The sequence below is a fragment of the Syngnathus acus genome, chromosome 21, assembly GCF_901709675.1.
Source record: "Syngnathus acus chromosome 21, fSynAcu1.2, whole genome shotgun sequence".
Lineage (NCBI taxonomy): Eukaryota > Metazoa > Chordata > Actinopteri > Syngnathiformes > Syngnathidae > Syngnathus > Syngnathus acus.
In genome coordinates this window covers 3,532,236-3,554,862 of record NC_051105.1, presented here as the reverse complement: position 1 = coordinate 3,554,862, position 22,627 = coordinate 3,532,236, and the positions used below count along the sequence as shown (strand labels likewise).

Sequence of the window (22,627 nt, the reverse complement as noted above, 5' to 3'; positions counted from 1 at the left end):
AAAATATTCCCACACAATGTTGGAAGCATAAAATGTCAACATAGTGTTTTCCTCACACTAATCACACTTAAGCGAAGTGGGAAAAAATCCTATTAACAAGCGACTACCACATGTGTTGACATCACTCTGGCAAGTCCACAGGATTTGGGGTTTTATAATCTTATTGTCGATGCACTTTCAGAGTGCAAACCTCAACTTGGCTTAGTCGAAATACTATCAAGCACAATCTTTGAAGCTGTTTATGTAATTTGGAAAAGAGAATTCTCATGGGAAATGTCAGTTTGTTATAGGCTCACATTGTCCCAGCCAATTCTTTTTTTAATTTTTTTTTACAGTTTAGAATGTTTTTCAGGTGTCTTAGTAAATTCTTGTGCTTTTGTCAAACTACACTAAGAATCAAGAATTATAATACACTTTAACACGCCCTATTTTGTGTCTCAAGACTTAATTAGCCCATTATGTAGGGTTGGCCCTTTCTTAGCTGTTCGGCCAGTCTTGTGGGAGCGTGTGGAGAAAAGCATGAGTCTGACAGATCTGTTAAAGTATGGGCATGAACACATCACCACACATCAACACATACCTGCCGCCAACGCATCAACAATTGTATCCAGCAATCAAAAATGTGCTGCTAATTAACGTTGTAGTCTATGTAGTCTAGGGTTAGGTTTTTATGTTAGCCTCGTGTTGCTTTGATTTCCGCTCTGTCCTTCTGTCCTATGGTGTTCCACAGGGATCTGTTTTGGGGCCTTTGCTGTTTTCATTGTATTTGGCGTCCCAGTTCTTTTGTGGCGGCATCACAAATAGCCAAAGAAAATGAAAGCAATTTTTTCTAATTGAAGGCTTTATTAGCATCATTTTTTGTTAAATTTTGAATGGACTTTATGAAAACACTTTAAATATGCCTAACAGTGAAGATTCGCTTCAGTGGTGACACTTTCAGTGAGATCTTTTTGGGATTAGTAGGTCAAATTCACTTGTGTGTGTCATATATATTTGTACACGTTGCTACTCTTCTGTGGTGACAAAGCCAAATGAAATAACAATTTGTGGCATTATCTTCCCAAGATTTGCTGACGTCTCATGTGATGGCCAAATTCTTTCCACAACCATTTAGTTGAACTCCATAAATTGCTCACTTTTGGAGGTTCCACTGTATTAAAAGAGATATCTGCTCCTGCTTATTCCCAGTCTGGCTCTTCCCCGCACAAGTGGTGCATTATATCCTGACGTGCTCAAGCTAAAGGAGCACATATGTGCTCTACATTTGCATAGAAAGCCTATAAAGCAGCCATTAGGGTGGTGATGCGCCACTCGACTACTCAGCAGTTTTCACACACCCTCGCCAGGAATGCCACGCCCGTGGGGATGGTGTAACACTTGGGAGTGAACAGTGTGTTCTCCTTTATGTAGAGATAATTTTCCTCCAATCACAAAAGTAGACACCCAGGGCTGTGGTATACCACACCACCCACAAATATTTTAAACGCTACAAAACTAGAACATGCCTATATCTTGTGAGTTTTTTTTAACATAACTACGGGTGGCATAAAATATCGATATGATGATGGGGTGAATTGCAGGGGTACCTATTGGTGACCCCCAAACTGATATGGCCTTTTCAAAGATCTGATGAGATGAGGTGTTCCCAAAATAGTAGACTGGTCGACTTGTAAGCCATTCCGTGCAGTGCTTTCAGCAATTTCTCATTCAATGTGCACGTGAGGCTGTCGGTGAGGTTGCCTACACGTGCATCTGAAGTGAAAAGCATTTTCCTTCACTGTGACTACCTTTACATGCAGTTAATAAAGCTTTTAAAATCCAAATATTGGCAGTATGTAAATGTGTTTTTTGGCCATGTTTCTGAGACGGCATGTAGAAGAGGCCCCAAAGTCATTTAAATAGGGTCATATCTATGATTTAGGTGCTTTAAACATTTATTACTTTGATGTTGATTTGTATATTTCTAATTCCACTGGTCCACTTCATGTGGGCCGTTCAAGCAGAATGTTCGATTGAGTCAGTAGGATGTACCAAAATATAGATTTTGTTACGCTGTGTGTCAAAGACAAAGTGGGAAGTGACGTAACTTTCAGTGCCTTGTTACCTGTTGCTCCAGAATGCGTTGTTTTATTTTACACAATGTTAAAATGACTCCATATAAATTGCTAAATCAGGTCATGTTTCGTATTCACGACAGAGGTCGTGCTTTGTTTTTTCAAATGTTTAATATGTCAAAAGGTAAGAGATTTTATTTTAGTGTGTATCGTTGTTTTGAATGAAACATTTCTTTTGTTTTGAATCTTTTAGCTTTATCGGATGCAGCCTGACTGTTTTCAATAAGTGTACTTTTGAGTGATTAAAAAAAGTTTTTTGTGGCCTTTTAAGATTTGTATTTGAGTACCCCTGGTATGTCGTGTTAACCATCAAGGTATGCATCAACATCAAATCTACTATCGCTAGTAGTTGTGTGCCCTTATGTCTATAAAAAAAAAATTATTCAGATGCCAACCCTTCAAATTATCATGGAAACAATTTGTCTTATTCTTTTGTCACAACGCTCGCCGCCCCCATTTTGCTTTTCGAAAGAATTTTAGTGAAGTACCTCCATTTTTTCTTTTGTATTTAACAGAGAAAGTATCATAATAGAGTTTTGAATTGTATTGCGCTGGCATTCCACTTGCGTTATTCAGTAATCTATTTCTGTTCCATTTAGATGTGCGAGCGTCTGGTTTTTCCACTAAAGCTGGCTATTTTGATGGCAATTATATGGCCACTTTAGCCCCGCCGATTAGCATTCGGATTCTTAGTTAGGGCTCGGTGCTAATACGCCTCTTCGACGCTGCTCTTTTTTATTGCTCTCACAGGCAAACACACACACTGAGGCGGCCGCGGCGTAATGGGCAGTGAGTTAGTGCTGCAGGGTTGCCGCGTGTCAGCTCGCTTTATCACGAGCATCCTCACGCTGGGGACAAACGGCTGTACATAAACCTGAACAGGCACTTTGTTCTGTGTGGCGTCAAGCCTGGTGGGAGCTGCACACCGTAGCGCTGCTTTTAAATTCACACCAATAAAATGTTATGAAATGTGTTGGGATACAGGGGGCAGGTGCGCGTTAAAATGGGTGGGGCAACCTTTTTTCTATCAGGGGCGATTTCAGTTTTCATAAAGTTGTCTGAGGGCCGTACTGAATAAAAAAAAAAAAAAGGCTGATTTAAATATTACGAGTATTTGTGGGTTGAATGTGTGTTGGACTTTTTCATAACATTCTGCTGTGGTTCACTACCTCCACCAAGCATGAGAACACAAAAGCTTTGTTTCAGTTCCTCTTTTTTTTTTTTTTTTTTAAATTGAAAAACTCACAAAATGTTGGTTACAGTTATATCTTGGTGAAAATTGTATTTTAATTATTTTTTATTATTACACTATGTACTATTATCTTATTTTATTTATTTATTTGATTGTTCATTCATTCATTCACTCAAAATCGTTATTTTACAATAAAATCGTAGGTGACAATTTAAAATATTTGAGAAAACAATGTTTTTTTTATGAAAAACCTTTTCATGTTACAATCACATGTTGTACTATTACCTGAAATAAAGTTGTAATTTCCAAGAATAGTACGATAATCGTAAGTTTTGATTATAAAAATGAAAATAAGTACTATTTCAAGAAAAAAGACAATTTAATGAAAAGGTCATAGATATTAGACAAAAGAAGCTCTGTAATATTACACAAAACAAAATCATATAATCATGAAGTTGTGATTTTCCGATCTTAGCTATACTTGTACACTGTACGTAGTCCTACATTTGAATTCTGTTCTGACAGTAGCGATCTGTCACTAACCTTTACAAACATTTGTAAAGCCATGATTCAGTCGATATTTTATAAAAAGCGCTTCCTGGGCATAAATACAAAACAATGAATTGGAGTGAGGGTGAGCTTGTACAGAAAACAAATGGATGAAAAATCACATGTCGCTAACATAATGACGTAGTCTTTGGCTTCTGCTCAAACTTGATCACTGCGCACAGTTTGTAACCTCGAAACCTTGCACGTCGGGAGGATCATAAACTGAGGACCTCCAGTATATGTCGTCCAGTTGTTTATGGCCCAGGGGCCGTAGGTTGCCCACCACCGAATTAAAGCACAGATCCGGTCGCGTCCCGGTTGCGTAAAATGCATTTTGCTTGTCCCGGAGACGATGATTTATTTTGAACGATGACAGAGACAGCCGGCCGGCCTACTTTCTTAGTCAACGCACGCCGCTACCGCTTCGTTTTTGTGCGCGTGCTTGTGTTGTGTGAAAGCGAGTAAGCTGAGCACGCAGCTCCGGGAATTCATCATTGTGACGAGCGGCCTTGCCTGTCCTGTCAAGAAAAACACACGCACGCACACACAAACGCACAAGGACACAAACGCAAAAAAAAAAGCAAGGCTGAAAAGTACAACAATAGACGTGAGCGCTTTGTTTCACGTTCTTTCTTTGTGTCAGCCTCTTTACATCCACCATGTTGGATTCCCACCATAGTCTCTCTGCACCCCCCCCACGCCCACCACCTTCCCGCGCACCCACGCCGCTGTTATCTCGCTCTGCTTTTTCATAGTTCATCATTATCTCTCTCCGAGCTCCCCCCTCTCATACATCACCATAAGCCACAGGTTTCCCTCATATTACTGCAGAATGGGCTTCCATTCATCAAAAAATGTCACATATACATATGAGTGTGTGTGTGTGCGTGGTTGGGAGCTGTGTTGCATTTCTGACCTTGTTTCCCCCCCCCCCCCCCCCCCCCTTCTGCAGACTGGAGTGCCTTAGCCTGGGTTTGCCTCATCACGCTGAACCTTTACTTTAACTTGGTCAGAGAGAAGAGCACCAACACATATGAAACGTGAGTAATGCCTCTGCGCCCTCGCCTCAGCTTTTTTTGGCAGGGTAACGTCTTCATTGTTGTTTGGGAGCTTAAGATCAGGGGATGCTTTGAGAATAATTGTCAATTTTTGTCTATGTGAAGCCCTTTGAGACTGCTTGTGATTTAGGGCTATACAAATAAACTTGACTTGACTTGATTGTTGTTTGTTAGATTGCGAGCGAGAATATGCCAAATTGAAACGCCCCCAATTTCGATACATACATGACATATTGGGGAATTTTTCTCTTTGTGCTGGTTGAGTTGGAGGGAATGTTTAACCCCCCCCCCCGCTTCAGAATGCTAATGGTAGAGTCCCGTCCGTCTAATCCGAAAGCCTTACATCACCTCTAAGCCGCTTTCACACTGGCTTTGCCGTAAATTGGCGTAACGGTGGAACCGGGATTTATTCGCCTGTCCCTTTCAGACTGAACTGACCTGTCTCAACATAGAATACAGAAAGTACACAGGAATTAAGTCGAAACGCGTTTGTTAATAAAAAAATGTAAGTGCGCAGTGACTTCTTGAACTACGACTCCCGTCTTGCTTGCAGAAAAAAAAAACATAGCCAGTGTGTAAGGGCTGAGTAACCGGCATACGGATATGTGCGCTGAAATATGAACTATTGGTAATATTTCCTTTTTAGTTAAATGAATTAGTTGTTGCAGCACGGCGGCTTGCACGTTCTGGTTTTGATTCTCAACTATGACCTTCCTGTGTGAAGTTTGTAGGATTTCCCCAAGCTTGCGTGGATTTTCTGTGGTTACTCGGGCTTCCTCACACATTCCTCACACATGTATGTTAAGCTCATCGAACACTCCATATTGTCCTGAGTGTGAGCGGATGTTCTTCCATATGTGCCCTGTGATTGACTGGTGACTATTCCAGGGATCACGACAAGCCGCGGCATAAGCGGAGCTGCCGCTGAACGGCCGTTGCGGTGACGTCGCACATCTCATCCGCACGCACGCACACATTGTATTGTATATTGCGGTTACCAGCTTGACCTTGGAGGACGCCTGCTCTCCTCCGGGGGCTATCGTATTTTCCAGGTTCAAGCCGGAATCGCCGCGTTGCTTTTTTTCCGCCTCACAGCTCCGTACAGAGACGCGAAGCGGGGCTGCCGATGTAAGAGCGGCGCCGGCACTGATGTCTGTGTAATTGGGACAGCCTTGAACGGCGTAGCAGCTCATTAAAAACGCTGATGCGAAGGCGCTATTCAAATTCACCCGCTGGGGCGCCATATTGCTGGCGTTGATAAGTTCCGCATAAACAAGCCAGGCGGAATAGCAGTCGGACTCGCTTTTCGGCGTAAAAGAAGAGACTCGTGTGTCTTATTTTGTGATGGCCGCTTCCCCTGGAGTGCGTGTGCTTGCGTGCATGTGTGTGTGTTCGGCCTGCCAGAGCATGTGTTTCCCTGCAGCGCCCTGACAGCCATCTCCCGGCCGCCTCCCCCCCCCCATCCCATCCCTCCCTCCTTTTCCGTTCCAGCCAGCCGCCACTCTAATTGAAAAGGGAGTGAGTGTCAGCCGCTAAGTGCGAGCTTGTGTGGCTGCGTGTGTGCGCGCACACATCTTCACGCTTTGTGGCTCAGCGTCCCTGTCGCTCAAACTCCCCTGAGCGCTTTCCGCGGAGCAAGTGTGAATTTATTTGTGTGTGTGTGCGCGGGCGTGTGTGTGTGTGTGTATAGGACGTTTTAAAAAAAAAAATGAATGCGCACCGTGGGTGGAAGAACAAGCAGCTTTAACAAATTAGCAGCCACTCTGTTCGCCAAGCCAAGTCGATTGTTCCTGCTCCCATTCTGTAGATGTGCTTAGGTGTGCACACTTGTCCGACTCTCCTGTGTTTGTGTGCGTGCGCATGTGTGTGTGTGTGTTGGTTTGGGCCTGCCAGCCCTCCCCTTGGGAGTTCCTCTGCATTGATTAGCAATAAGCCGGAGGATATAATGGCGGTATAACTCAGAAAGAGACGGGTTTATGAGCGCAGGGATGATGCCTGCTTGGGGGTCCAGAATGGGCTCACTACCGATCCTTATCAAGAGACCCTTTTGCGCTGCCTGTAATTGCTGGCATTTTCGCGGTTCTTTCCGACGTTGCTGTTCTGTCGAAACGAGAGCTCGCCTAATTGCAGCGATAGCCCGTTTTGCTCGGCTCTCTTAAAAAACACGAAAATGAATCAAAGTCTGCAACGTACTAATTTTGTCGGAGATTTTTGGGGAAGTGGATTTTTTTTTCCCTGTTAGAACGTTTCAGCCTTTCCCCCATGTCACTTTTCGATACAAACGTCGCCGACGCGCATTGACAACTTTCCACCCTCGGGAGGCGCCGGTCCGCAATGCCATGTGATGTTTCACACTCGACTTTCACTTCTAATGCCCTGTTGTCTTGAGAGCGCTCTAGGAAAATATTTTATGTCACACTTAGCGCTGCCACAGTTGTGATGGTATCTGCTTGGCTGGCTTCAGCATAAAAAGCAAGGGCAGATCGTGTTTCAAGGCACTACTTTTGTTGGGTCTCTTTGTAGAAGGGGCTACCGTCTATAAACGCTGAGATCTTTCCATCTTTTTTCCATGGCCGTTGATCTTTATAAAAGGCACAGAGACAGAATGAAGCGACCAGGTCCACATGGCAATTTTCTGCGTTTGAAGATAGTAACAAAGCCATAACATCGGCCGGGCGCTACCTGTGTGTAAATGTCTTTCGCAATGCCAGTATCGGAGTGTCAAGTTTAACACTCGATATTCATCTCCAGCCACCCACCACCCGCTCTGTTTTTTTATTTTATTTTTTGCAAGCAGTTGTCACTTTCTGTCACACCACCACTGACGTCAACCAATTACCCGATAGCACTTGATGTGAAAGTTCGCACCGTCGCTTAGTTTTGTATAAAAGGCACAGGCGGATAAATGCCAGCGCTTCTATTAAGGCTGCGATGCGCTAATTGTGATGGGTCTCGCTGTGAAGAAGGCTTCTGCTTGTAAATGCCAAAACCCTAACTCATTGACATGGAATGGAGGGGGACAAAGTTGACCTGGCAATTTTCTCCGTCTAAGACAGTGTCATACCCGAAACCGAGGCAGCCTAACGTTTCTTTTATGTCCTTCTTGCCTCTTTGCTGTTATCTGTTTGAAAGGCGCCAAGCAGATAGTGTAAATGCCACTGATTGTTTTGCTGGGTTCTTTAGCCCAGATTTTTTTTTCCAGCTTTTGACCTCACATATCCCCCGCCTTGTTGAAAGCATTGGTCACTTTATGTGACATCAGACAGTGGCACTTACGTCATCTAATTGCCGCGTGCCGTGTCACCGTATGAAAGCTTGTATCCGGCTTCTCCGGGTATATAAAAAGCATCGACAGATCAATGCCAGAGTTGAAGCTGTGATGTGCTAATTTTGCTGTGTGAAAGAGACTTACTGCCTGTAAAAGCAGACAATTTATTGTTCGGTATAAACGGCACTGACATTGAATGGGGGGGGACAAAGTCAATAATGCAATTTTCCGTTTGTGCAAAAGAGGCGTGACACCAATATGTGTTAGGCCTGGTAATGCCGTAAGGATTATTTAAATCTTCCTTGTATTGTGTATGGTGTGCTCTAATAATCTGATCACAGACATTCAGATTCCCTCCCACCATCAATCTCGAGACAAAGTCTTCAGAGGTAGAAATCTCGTGATCACGTGATCGTTCCAAACTGAAGAACAGAAACTCCCAGAACTTGGAACTTGTGGGTTGAACCCAACACCTCATTCCTGAAAGCGACAGTGGAGAAAGTCCTGAAATTTGCAGCGGTAGTCAACAATGCTAATGTTACGGCTTTGACACTCCTTCCGAAGCCAGCAAAGTTGCATCTTGAACTTTCTGGGTTTAATAGACACTGAAATGAAGCTGTCGTGTTAAACGTCACACCCCTTATGCAAAAGCAGGGTTCCGCCTCCAGTGGTGGCAAATTCGTGGCTTGTGTAAGCAACTCAGGAAAAGGTTGCAAATTCCAGGTTTTAATAGTCTGAAACGGACTGGAGTCAGCGTGTTAGACTTCACACCCCTTACAAACAGGCAGCATCCCACATCTCTGGTACTACCTCAGAAGGTGACAAATTTGCAGGTCGCCTCCAACTTCCCATTAAGGTGAAAAATCACGGCTTTAATAGACAGTCTTGTAGATGGCTAGTGTCGGTGTTAAACTTCACACCCCTTATTCACCGGCAGTATTACAACTCTGATGTTAGGTCCCAGCGAAGAAATTTACAGGCCTACCCACATTCCGTGTCAACGACACTGGAAACAGTTGGAAAATTGCCGACTTTAATAGGCAGTATTAAATGTCGGGGCGATACGACCTCCAAAACCTGGCAAATTTGCATGGCAACTCTGACCCCCCTCATTCCGCGTGTGTGTTACTTATCCAGAACGCCACACAGGAAAATGCTGGAAAATTCACGGCTTTTCCAGGCGGTGTGAAATGGGCTATGGATGAAAGTGAGAGGCGGGGGGGAGGACGCGCCTTTGTTTTTGTGCGTGCTGTGAAGAAGAATGGGAGAGGAAAAAAAAGAACGGCGCTCCGCTAATCGGCTCGTGTGTTAGCGGCAAGCGTCGAGGGGCTTTTCGTGAATTGACTGCACGTACGTAAGCTGTGTGTGTGTTTAGTCGGGCGGGGATGTGCCTTTGCACGCATGCACAATTTACCCTTCAGCCCCCATCCCCAAACCCAATCCCCCCCCACACCTCTCTCTCTCCCTCTCTCTCTTTCTCTCCCTCTTTCCCTCTCTCCCACCACGCACACACTGATGGCTCATTGTGATGGTTTATGAATGAACAAATTGCCAGAGGAGAGGGGGAGCCGAGGCGGGATGAGCCAAGACTGATTGAAGTGCATGCAAGAGAGAGAGAGGTAGGAAGAGAGCGAGAGCGAGCGAGCGTGCGCATGTATGCTAATGCGCTTTTGAAGGGCGGATTCAGGCTGAGGGCAGAGAGATGTCAGCAGGAGGAGGGGGTGGGTGCCGTGCGGGTGGGTGACGGGGGGGGTGAGCAGGGGCTGAAGCGGTGGGGTTTCCAGGCAAGCCATGCATGTGTGTGCATGTGCGGCCGTGCACGCGGGTGTGTGCGTAATACGGAACGCGTCGTGGCCCTGCTGTGCCTCATTAAGCCCATGTTGCGCCGCGCTCTGGACCTCGTCAGCTCTCTCTCGCTGTGCTGCGAGCGAGCGAGCGGCGTGTGTGTGCGCGCCGCAGCCCGTGTGTCTGCGAGCTCTCGACATTGATTTCCTGACAAGGCGCCCTCCCCTCCCGTCTTCCCCCGCTCGCCCCCTCCCTTCCACCAGGGACCGGCAGCGCTGATTTCACCATTTGTATCTCTCCTCCTGCCGGCGAGCGCCTTTTCGCCGTACTGCTTCGTCCCTTTGCCGTTGGATTTCAAAGTCTTTTGTCCGCCGCTGACATCATTTGTGCGCAAAACTGGGAACAAATTGAAATTGTTCATTTATTTCCCCAACTGCGCTCATTGTGTTTCAACCACTTGCGCATCCCTTTCCAGTGCATCACAGGGTTACCTTGATTTACGAGTTTAATTCATTTCGTGACCAAGCTCATAACACAATTTGCTCACATATCAAATCAATTTTCTCCATTAAATGAAATTTAATTCCACTCGGTCCAGGCCCTAAAAAAAGCATATTTTGTTTAAGATGCTCTGACCCCAGCTCAGGTTGATCATTTATCATTTGATTAGTGCAGTGATTGCGTTTTCTCCTTGCGAGTGTTTGCATGATATATTTGTGTTTCACTCTTTGTCCCATTCAATGAACAGCCAAAAGTGCATCAGCGACTGTTGCTGTCCTTTATTTTGTTGCTTCACTTGTGCAGTGGCATAGCTAAAGCACCCTCGTAATTAATATTTTGACTTGCGACTTAAATGCACAAAAAATGTGGATCAAATTTGATTTTGAAAACCATGTCATTTGGGGAACAAGTCACCCTTACACTCATCTATTGCAGAAATCTCCCCTACTGCGGGACTCCAGGTTACGTTGCTATTGAAGACGTTTACCTACATTTTTTGCATGCAAAACAGGTCTCAATTGAATTAGAACATGTTTGCATTTTGTACAGTACATTGATGAAAGTATGTTGGCCGGTCCCAACCTAGGCCCACATCTTTTTCTTGATTAGTTTGAAAGTTCATCAAAAGTTTAAAAACCTAAAGCCAATACATTCCGGCTCCTCTGTCACTGCTCTGATGGCATTTTGCAGACTTTTTGTCTGATAGAGGTTATTGACAATCCAATCCTAGTTTTTCCGTAAACTTCCAACAAAGGAAGCGCTTGTTAGAAAACCGTCTTTGTTGTTTCCCCTCCCTTTTGTCAGATTTTCTGCTTTCTCTCACGCTTCCTTGCTGGATCCAAATCTGCGCATCCCTCTCTCACACTCACCGCCCTGTTCTATTTAAACCACCAGCCGGCACTTTTTTTTTTTTTTATAACGCCATCGCCTCCCACATATTCACACTGGTGTCCATCAGACGGCTGCAGAGGCGGGAAATGCAGTAAAATGGAAAGAGGGAGCTTGTGTTTGTGTGTGTGTGTGTGTGTGTGTGTGTGTGTGTGTGTGTGTGTGTGTGTATGTGTGTGTGAGTGCGTGTTGATTGGGTGTAGCGGGAGCGCACACACATACCGAATCGGATTGAGTGTGTGTCAGCCCTGTCGCATCTGCTCGGAAGATGTCAGGGTAGGACTTCCACTCTATTGACTGGCTGATGCTGTTCGCTGTATAAAGTATTGATGGACAACCTCAAAAGACACAATCTTCACATCGCACACACGAACATATGGCGCTTCATTTTTTTTTTTCCTGTAATAGCAGTCAATGATTTTTTTTCGAACCCCTAAGCAGTTTTAGCCCAGTCAGCTTTCTTCAAATGTTTCCATGAAGGTAAGCTGATTAATGTATTAAAAAAAAAAAAAAAAAAGAGTAGAGCCTTTCCTTGCCTTGCCTTGTCTAGATTCTTCCGTCATCATTTACCCAGTTGAGCTCTCAGATTTAATTATGGCAACACCTGCTAAGGGAGACCAGAATTCCTGTTTGTGGTTCTGGTGAAGACCTCCAATCTTAGAAATCAACCTTTGTACTGCAATGGGGGTAATTATAGTTAATATTACCACGTTTGGGAAATTTTCGGGCAAGCACGCACAAGGAATGTGCATTAGTCGTAGCTTTTGGACGTTTTGCGCTGCTGAAGTTTTTACAGGTCCATAGTCTGGCAGGCAAGCAGAGACTGCGACTTTGCGCTAGCTCCTATAGCTTGTCGAGGCAGAATTAGCTTCAGACGGATAAACGAACATTATTTGCTGAAACACTTTGGCTTCTTACCAGCCAGACATGGGGCTGGCTCTGTGCAGCCAAAAAGCTTAGAGCTCGCCGCCGGCCGCGTTAGCTAGCCACCGCCGGCAAGGCAGCCTCGAGGACCTCCCGGCCTCATCGTCAAAATTTTCGGTTACGTTATTAACAATGAAAAAGCATTGAAATGATGATGTTATGAACAGAACTCCTTAGTTTCCTGGGAATTGGCTACAAATATTTTGCATCATCTGTTATAAAAAAACTACGCTGCAGAGTCAATGTTAGCAAACAGCAATGAATATGAAATTTGATGATTTTAAGTGTGACATAACGTCGCTCAGTTTCCTGGAAACTTGATCAGAAATTTTGGGCTGTCTTGCTAATAAGCAATAAAACAAAAGTAGCAGAAATAATTGTAGAAATTGTTTACAAAAAAAAGCGTGGCATTGGTTAGCACAACGTCTCACAGTTCAGAGGAGCGGTGTTTGAATCCTTCCTGTGTGGAGTTTGTATGTTCTCCCTGTGCCTGCGTGGGTTTCTTCCCACATTCCAAAGACATGCACGGTAGGCTGATCGGCGTCTCCAAATTGTCCGTAGGTGTGATTGTGAGCTCGAATGATTGTCTTTGTGTGCCCTGACCTTGGCTGGCGAGGTCAGTTCAAGGTTCAGTTCAAGGTGTTCAAGGCCTACCGCCCAAAGTCAGCTGGGATAGGCTCCCGCACATTCGTGACTCACATCAGGACGAAGCAGTTTGTAAAATGAATTAGCGAATGAATATTTTAAAACTGCATCAAAACTACAACTTTGAGTGGAAGTTGCTCCGTTCTTATATAATCCTACAAACACCAATGAAAACTGAATTGATAGAAGAGATCATTTTTTTTGCTGATAAACTTCCTTGACGTCAGAAATAACATTTATCGAGTTGGTGTTCCACATTGCAAGTGTTGTTTTTGTTTTTATCAGGTTTTACCATCTGATCGCATGGGGGGTTCCCCTGGTCATGTCATCCTTGCCGCTGTTCAAAGGTTACTACGGCCCAGCGGGAGCCTGGTGGTGAGTCGCAACCGTCGTAACGCCCGGCCGGCGCCTTTGTTTTGTCGGCAAGCCGCTTTGGCCTCCTTCCAGCTCCCGGCGGGCTCCTTTTTCCCTCATAAGACCTAGCGTTGTAAAAACGGGCAATTATCAGCTCATCTTTAAACATTTGGAAACGCCAGCTCCTTCGGTGAGCAGGAGAAGCATCATTGTTTGTTTGGAGAGTCGTTAAGGGGCTGAGGGAAAAGACGACGCCGGGCCCGAGGAGAGCCGGACGTGGAATGAAAATTGGGACGGAGCCTTAATCTCCAGGCTCGGCGCTCTCTTTTTCCGCTCTTGGCTTATTAATAGCTACAGCTGCGCGGCGTTCCCCCCCCCCCCCCACCCCCCGTACGCAGTCGCAAGCCTCCCTTCCGCGCTCTCTCTCACTCCTCTGTAACCCCGCTCTCTCTTTCTCTTTTCCACCAGCTGGATCACAGACGATCACGTAGCCTGGAGATTTGGGATGTAAGTAGACCCTTTCAGCCCCGCCATCAAAGCCTGCTGTAGGGGTGGAGGGTCTCTGCGGGGAAATGGGAAGGGTTGCGTATCGAGGGGAGCCTGTGGGTTATTTTCCCCTCCCCTCAGCATGAGACGAAAAGTGTTTTTTTTTTTTTTCCTCTTTGCTTGCGCTTTTTATTTTTATTTCCATTCCTGTTGCACTCCCCACATTCCATTTTAGCACGGAAGCGGAAATTCACCGTCTAGCGTATCTAGCTTCACCCGCTACAAGTGAACAAACGGTTTGAATATTTCGGGACCTCTTTACAATGTAAACATTAAATAACGTGTACTAATACCACAACAAGAGGATGCTAAAAAAGCCGAGCGAAAGAGGAATTCAACCAAAGATGTTCAAACTTCCAGCGTAATTTAAAATTGGCAGTGTTCGTTAGACTATAGTCTACCGAGTATTTAGTCTAAAAGAAAATACGTTCAAAACATGGCACTTACTTGCCCAAGGGAGGCGCCATTTAGCTCTCCACTCGCAAAGATATGACGTACATCTGTCCAGATTGGAAATACTGAAATTTCCATACAGGTGGCATCAAACGGTGACTGGCTTCGTTGTTTTACTGCTCGCTGCGTGAACACACTCCAGCCACTCTTCAACGATTCTTATCGTACCTCCTTTATATCGACACCTATTGGTCCCTTCTTGTTACAACACCCATTTCAACAGTATTCTTCAAACAGCACACTTAGTATTCAATTTTGTATTTATTATAGGATTCAATCTTCTTGCCCCATGTTTTCATCTGCCTGCTGCAGATTGCTATAGTGTACACCAGTTCAAATGAGCAAGGGCGAATAGCACTTGCAAAATCCATCGCGGCCGGTAATCTGTCAGCCGAACGACCGCTGACCTTAGGAGCGTTCGGAAATTCACTCTGACGCCTATGCGCTACTCAGAGTGTGTGTGTTGGGAGAGAGAGAGAGAGAATGCTCATCTTCCATTTATTTTCAAGCGCAGTCAGCACTGGCGTAGCTACTTTGTCCTCAGTCGGGGCGTTTGAGTGCACGCAGCAGCACTTCGTTTTTGTTGGGCTCTGAATTTCCGAATGGCAAATTTGAGCAACGCACTGATTTTCCGAACCAATGCGTGCTCCGTGCGTATTTCTGAACGCACCATCGGGCATTGGTGCCGTGTTTTTCTATCGACAACAGGATGGAAATGTCCAAGATGGCGTCGCCCTGAGGTTGATGAATTGTTCTGTTTAACTCTTATTCCAGAAATGTTAAGCAGAATACCATTTTCTTTTACTGTTGCTCACACATTGTCCATCCTGAAAAGAAATCCCTAGGGTTGACTTTTGCTTTAAAAAGATTTTCTCTCGAGCCAGATTTTCACCTATTACAGCTGGAAACGGAGGTTCACGGTAACCTTTCATGTTGCAGGTCTTATCTTTCCGGAATTCAATTTCTTTAGGCTTCTGATTGACTGAATTGGTATGGGAACATATTGGGAAGCCTGCGGGTAATTTCACCCATATTGGCTAAAATCCCGTGTGTGTACGCGTGTGTGTTGCACCCATGTCAGATCAGGGAAGTCGCTGCGTGTATTTAACGCTCAGGACGGCTATGAAGGATTATTTCTGCTTGACGCTTTCCGCAGCCGGCCGAAATCTGCAAACGCGCCGCCAGTCAACCCCCAACGCTTAAGCGCACAAATGCACGCACGTACACACACATGCACACAGAGATACACACACACACACGACAGCGCTTTGCAACGAGGCAAGGTAATTGCGTTGCTGCTCGCGGCATCAGCAGGGAATCAATCTTTCTAAACAAATAAGCACACACAAGGCTGGCGCGTAGACACACACACGCGCGCACACACGCACGCACACACACAACATGCTATCAGCTGTGCTAAACGAGCCTGTGTCTCTTTTATCAGCGCTCCTCTGCTCCCCGGCTCTTTCTAGTTTTCCTCGCTGTTGTGGCCCAGGGGGACGAGCCGCTCAGAGGATCAGGGAATCATCATTAGCTCTAATTACATCAAACCAGATGAGAGATTAGAGGCCAAGGCAGCGCCCGTCAAGGAGGAAGCACACGCGTTAAACCGCACGCCGTTGCTGGCAGCAGCCGGGCGAAAGGTTGCCGCATTAAAGGTGAAAATTAGAAAGATGGAAGGCGCGAGAGGGAGAGAGCGGGCATAACTCAGCGGGAGAGGGAGGGAAAGAGGAGGGAGGGAGGGAGGGAGGTTGGCGGCGCCGTAGCGGGAATGGAGATGAGCCTAAGAGAAATGGATGGCCCCTCGTCTCTGGCCACGGCGCGCCGTGTATCTTCATCAGCGCTCATCCGAGCACGCCGACGCGACAGGCTACGCTCGGCGGAAGCGAGGCGCAGAGGACAGGGCCTCATGAGACGAAGGTGCTGAATTTCAAGGGGTTGACTCAGCGCGCCGCAGTCGTGCTGAGTCAGCGCTCCCGCGTCCCCGTTGGCAGCATGTCGTTGACCCCGTGTGACACAAATGAATGGTAATGACCCCGGAGGGATTTTAGCTGTGGTAGTTATTGGACCTATTGACATGAAACATTCCGGAGCCCGTTTTCCTCATAGGTTTGGTTTGGTCGGCAATTTGTGACCACCTAAATAACTGATTTGAAACACTGGTTGTCAGTCTTTCATTGTGAAAGGCTGGTTGGGTCTCGCTCGCACAAGGACTAGGCAAACTAATGTACATGGCCCGCGCCAATTTTTAATCCGCCTCACTGAGCATTTAAGTTTTCATATGTCTTGCATTAATTCAACCTTTTTAACCCTGTAATGGGGTTAAGTTGTCTTTCTTATTGTTGTGTTGATTATTCAATTATCTCAAATAGTTTGTTAGTTTATCTCAGATTCTAAGTACGACTAGCATTCAAGCAGTAATTGGAACTGTTGACGATTTGGAGTTTGAAGAACGCAGCTTGCCCAAGTGTTGTGAGGTTCCTGGTTTACCCGACTATTGTATCGCTGGCTGAACATAAGGGCGTCATGTAAAGAGAGTGCATAGATAAGGAATGTTGACATAAGAGAGTGAGACGAGAGATGAAAAAGTAGTGTCGGGTGGCAACTTGCGAGTAGGATGTTATAGATGTTAGGTCTGTGTGCTGGGTTGTAAATAAAGTGAATAAAAAAGAAATACAAGACAGCTTCTTGAGAATACCACACACCTTTAAACCCTCTGGGTTAAAACTTGGATCGACCTGTTGTTTTGGACAAAAAAACGGGGTTTGTGCTAAACAAATTGACCCAACTTCCTGGGTCAGTCCATTTTACAACCCAAATCAGATTGTTTTTGACCCTGCAGTGTACATATGTAGATATATATAAATATTAAGATATGTAGATATATATAAAATGATGGTGGGGTTTGCATCTCCCAGTGACACTAGGAGCTAAGTTGTCTAAGGCCTTATGCCCCTGGCAGGTCCATACCCATGGCAAACAGGTCCAAGGTGACCAGCTGAGATGATTTTCCTCCGCAGGGTGTCTGGGCTCTCCCTTAGAGATAGCGTAAGAAGCTCGGTTATCCGGGAGGGACTCGCAGTCAAGCCGCTGCTCCTCCGCTTTGAGAGGAGCCAGCCGGATGAGGTGGCTTGGGCATCTCATTAAGATGCCTCCTGGACACCTCCCTGTGAGGTGTTCCGGTTATGTCACACCAGAAGGTGGCCCTGGGGATGACCCAGGCCACGCTGGAGCGATTATGTCTCCCGGCTGGCCTAGGAACACCTTGGGCTTCTCTGGGATGAGCTGGACAGGTCTCTGTTGAAGCTGCTGCCGCCGCAACCCAACTGCGGATAAGCGGTGGAGGATGGATGGATGTAGGTAAATTTGCATCATTTCAGTAGCAATAGTGGATCAAGAAAATAGAAAAGTAGCATATAAGAGAAGAAATATATGCCAACCCATCACTGGACAGCAGTGTGATCTCGTTTTTTTTCCCCACACAAGGGAAGTGTGCCATACTGCTGCTTGATAAAAGAATGCAGCCATTAGCTTGAATATTTTGGAAGCCCGTCTGATTGGCTGTAGTGGCTCTTCGGTTCGTCTCCGGCTTTGTGCTTGATAGCGGCGAGTGTGACAGGGATCTAATTTGCATGGAGAAATATTTCAAAAATACACTTGTTTTTTTGGTCAAATGCAGCCATTAGATTCTACTTGCACCCTTTTTTTTTTTGGTCTCTCTATTTGTCCCGGCCTTTGTGCAAGTGGCTGAACAGGTAGATTGTGATCTCTTGTCGCAGCAGCGGGTCAAAGTTGAGTCGCCGCAGTTGAGCGCTAACCAGGAACGACGGGTCCCTGCTGCACTCTCATCTTCTGCTGAGCGCTTCCATTAAGGCTCCTTTCATCCGCGCCGCGTCCTTCACTTCAGAGGGAGGATGGGGGGGGAGAAACGGTAGGCTGAGGCGGAGGGATTCAATCTGCGCTCGTGCCTCTGAAGATCTTTCTCTAAGTTTCGAGCCCCCCCCTCTCTCTCTCTCTCTCTCCCCCGTCTTTCTCCCTCTCTTTCTCTCTCTCCAGCGCTTCTCGCCGCAGTCCTTCCCGCCAACTCTCCTCCGCCGTTATCCTTTTCTTTCTTTTTTTAGACATTCATCTCCCGTCAGCCCCTTTACGCCACGCTTGCTCTATTTTTAATCACCCTGCGCCGCTTTCTAATTTCTCTTCTTTCTGTTCTCGACCTACAATCCTCCCATCGCCCCAATCCCCTCCGCCATCTTCACCTTTATTCCTGTCCTCCTCTTTGTCATCCCCTACCCACTCGGAATCTCCTTTTCTCCCTGCCTCTATTTGCCTCTCTGCTTCTTTTCCTTCCCGTCTCGCTCCGGCTCCGGGTAGCGCACAGCTGTAGAGCGGGGCTCTAATGGCAGATCATTATCATGCTAATTAGAGCACTTTGTAGCTGCCGCCCGTCATTCTCTCCCCCTCGCCGCCAAGCCCGCCGCCTCCCCTCGCTCGCTATCGTTAAAAATGCCACCCCTCCCATTCCGCTCCCTTCCATCCGCCCACCCCGTCCCTCCATCATTAATGGGACGCGCGCTGCCGTAATTGGACGCTGTTTATTCCGGAGAGCGGGTTATTAAATCACACGAGGTGACGCTCGCGTAGGTCCCCTAACACCCCTCCACCCTTGAAATGCTTTCATCATTGTCCCATGCCATTATTGAACCCGCACGCACACGCATACACACACACACAGACACACACACACACATGCGTTCAAAGAGGCTCTTCTTTGTTTATTGATGTTTCCTACCAGACTTGAGGGAACGCATATAAAACAGCACGGCTTCTCCGCGGCGCGTTTCCCGCTGCGAAAATAGCGCCGCCGACCATCCTGGATTCTCGCCGCCAATGAAAAGTTTTGTTTGAATTTCATTTTACCATTTTAATGCCAAGGGAGTGATATTTACCTTTTGTGCATGTTGCTTTAAATGCCAGTTTTATTTTTATTCAGGGCAGCACGGTGGGGCAGGTTAGCTTGTCGCCTTACAGTTCAGAGGGTGCGGGTTTGATTCCACCGCCCTGTGTGGGGCTTGCTTGTTCCCCTCGTGTTTGCGTGTGTTTCCTCAGGGTACTTCGGTTTCCTCCAACATTCCAAAAACATGCATGGAGTGCCGATTTATCACGCCAAATTGGCCGTAGCTGTGAGTGCGAATGATCGTTTGTCTGTGTGCCCTGCGATTGGCTAACGACCATTTCAGGTTGTCCTCCGCCTACTGCCCAAAGTCCGCAGGGATAGATTCCAGCACACCCGCAACCCTCATGAAGAGAAGCGGTTCAGAAAATGGAAGGATGGATCGTTTTATTCAGATGGCGGAAACTCTGAGTCAAACTCGCCTACAATTGACCAGCTTCCATTTCATGCTGAATTTACGTAAAAAAATCCGCCATTATTGTACAAAATCAGATCTTCGTTACGCACGACCTTAGCCTTTCTCACCAGACCATAGATCAGCGAGCATCAAAGTATGAACACGTTTTTGAGGCTATGCTATAAGCAGCTGTGAATGATGTCTCTCAATGTTAGCATATTACGAGAAACGTTCGTTGACCTTCCGAGACCTTCTCGAATTGTGCATGTTCGTCACGAACAGCTCGTTGACCTTGCGGTTAAAGCCTCTGTCTGACAATTCTGGGCTTCAGAGAGCATCCTGGTTGCGTAGTTACTGTGTGGAGTTTGTCTCCCTCTGCTTTTGTGGGTTTTCTCGAGATACTCCATGCCCTGTAATTGAGTGGCGACCAGACTTGGATGTCGTTCACCTTTTGCCTGAAGTCAAGAGGGCAAGGCTCTATCTTACGGCGACTCTGAACAGTGGTAGGCTATGAAAAATGGATCTATGATGGATCAGGTTTGAAGCATTAAGATGCGACAGAGCGTCTGGCATAGCAAATGGAGTCTTGCCAAGGAGGGAAATGGATGTCAGTTTTGGGATTGGCTACAAATACCTGAAAGTCACACAAGGAGGATTTTTACTTTGAAAAAAGTACGCCAATCAGTTAGGAATATTGAATCACACTTTTTTCAGAACTCCATTCTCCAGTATTCACCCATACCGACATCAAGTAACTACTACTACTAGTACTTTTGATACAAAATTTCTATTAAAACAATGACAGCTAATTTGAAAAAAGTCATTTGTTTATATCTGACAAAAGTGTTACAAAAACATTATTCTCTTAGTTTATAAAACTTTATGAACTGTTTATTTATTTATTTATTTATTTATTTATTCATTTATGAACAATTTGACCCCGAGTCTGTTGTATTTCCAATGGCAAAACTTCTTTTCGAACTGTGAGTCGGCAAGTGTCCCTCAAAAAATTGCTTTTAGAGGTTCCACTGTACGTATCGAACTTGATCTTCTACAAATTGATCCTAAACTTTTAAATTTGAGGCATATTTCGTTCTCGACTAAAAATGATCGCGGCGAAGCTTCGGTTAGCTCGGGTCGGATGGTCGCGCTGGCTTGGGGTAAGCCTGTATTTTTTGGCACCGCACCGGTGCAAAACAGACGAAAGGCGTCTGCGAACCTGCCTATCAAAGCGAGACAAAGGCCCGGTTTTGTGATTACAGGGAGAGGTTGAAACACCTCCGAGCTTACATCACCTCCCGAGAGGTTGCATAACACAAAGCTGCCAGTCCAACAAAGCCATCACCGCCCCGCCACCTTGCCTCACTCCTCTCGCCTGCCTCCCTTTTCTTTTATGCGGTCAGAATACCTGACATGTTTTTCGCTACACAGTGCCTCCCCTTGATTGTCAGTGTTTCATCCCGCAGGAACGTTGTGTATTTCCGGTAATTTTGCTGCCGCGTTTGGCCTCAGTAAAACGACGTCACACGGCGTAGCTTCTGCGACCTTAATTAACCAGCCAGCCGGGTTGGCTTACGAGAATGACGAATGAGTGCGGCGTGCGCGGGTGGTCAGTCAGAAGACGAGGTTAGCCGGGTTCCCATGGGTGCTTGAAATTCTTCAAAATGCTTCAATAGTAATGATACGTTTTTAGGTTTGAGTGGGTGCTTGAAATTCTTCAACATGCTTAAATTGTAATGATACCTTTTTAGGTTTTAAAAGTGCTTTACACTTTGTAACCAATAGCAGAGTGAATAGTGAGATGCAGAAATAAAAGTCAAACACGCTGCTTGCAAAAGCCATGTTCGATTTCAGGGTGAAAATCTCAAATGCACTAGTTTATCTGTGTCTCTGATGCCACTTCCTGATAACATTCTACGACACGAACCTCCGTAGCCACTTCCTTCTGACAACATCCTATTTGAGGTGCTGTTCTAAATGATGCACAGTGTGATGAAGAAAACTGTTTAGATGATTCACTCTAATCGAAGCAGGAAACATCTCATTTTTGCGTGAACATTCTTCGTTCATTTTCTTCCTTTCTGATGTCACCTTGCAGATGGTACGTGCCTTTGTTCACTCTCATCCTGCTGATGATTTGCTGCTACGCCAGGATAATCTGTGTGGCCAATAACCGGGTGAGTGTGCGTGGTCATTAGGCTGCATTCGTATGCTTTGTGACCTTTTGAAGATGCATCAAATCAACGGTGAAGATGAGACCGCGTGGCTGGAAGTCTGCCTGAGTGAACAGAGGCAAACGCGAGTGCTCAGCTGGGTCGACATCCGGAAGTGCACCTATAAATAACTGACATTTTGGATAATTTGCCTTTGTTGCCTCCTCCAACAGGTTTGTCTGACCTGCCCGGAGGCTTTCAACACCCGACTCTGTCTAAGCTCTCAGCCTTCGCATAACTTGGCAATGAACCTTTCCCCACAGTCTTATTTTTAAATTCCATTTTTTTTTTTTCACGACCTTGTTTTTTTCCCTTTGCGCTTCCATGCAAGCTTTAATAGAAATGAGCCAACTTTTGCATTTCTTCTTAGTCTGATGCTGCAGTCAAACCAAAGGCGAGCTGAGCCTTTCTGGCAATGTGCTTCCAAATATAGTCAATGCAGTTTGTGCGGTCAGGTGCAGGTGCCGATGAAGCCTTTGAAAGGAAACTTTTCCTCCTTTGCTAATTTTGCCGTGGTTTGCTGATGTGCTGGCGTCGCATTACCGGTAACCAATCGGTGTTGAGTATGGACTCACTACGTCACATGCGGCAGCACCAAAACAGACACATCAAAACAATTTGGGACATCATTGCGGTCTGTGGGACCGAGCGACTTCCATTACCGACCAGGGCCGAGCCAAAATAGAGCAGCAAGGTGAAAGAATTTGGTGAGCTTATTGACTTGTTTACAGGTATAACAACACATCCACCGCTCACCAGATTGACTAGCGATGTTCAGAGAAAATTGAG

General features: G+C 45.9%; 1 protein-coding gene across 4 annotated transcripts in view; it reads left to right on the top strand.

Annotated features, from left to right (window-relative positions):
• The window catches only part of si:dkey-100n23.5 (cyclic AMP receptor-like protein A), a 77,874-nt gene that overhangs the window by 13,641 nt on the left and 41,606 nt on the right, over positions 1-22,627 (top strand). For all 4 annotated transcript variants that reach the window (XM_037280947.1, XM_037280945.1, XM_037280944.1 and 1 more), the window contains 4 exons: positions 4,808-4,895; positions 13,210-13,299; positions 13,747-13,785; positions 21,724-21,802. In XM_037280947.1, the coding sequence (XP_037136842.1) occupies positions 4,808-4,895; positions 13,210-13,299; positions 13,747-13,785; positions 21,724-21,802 (296 nt within the window). The remainder of the gene's footprint in view (positions 1-4,807; positions 4,896-13,209; positions 13,300-13,746; positions 13,786-21,723; positions 21,803-22,627) is intronic.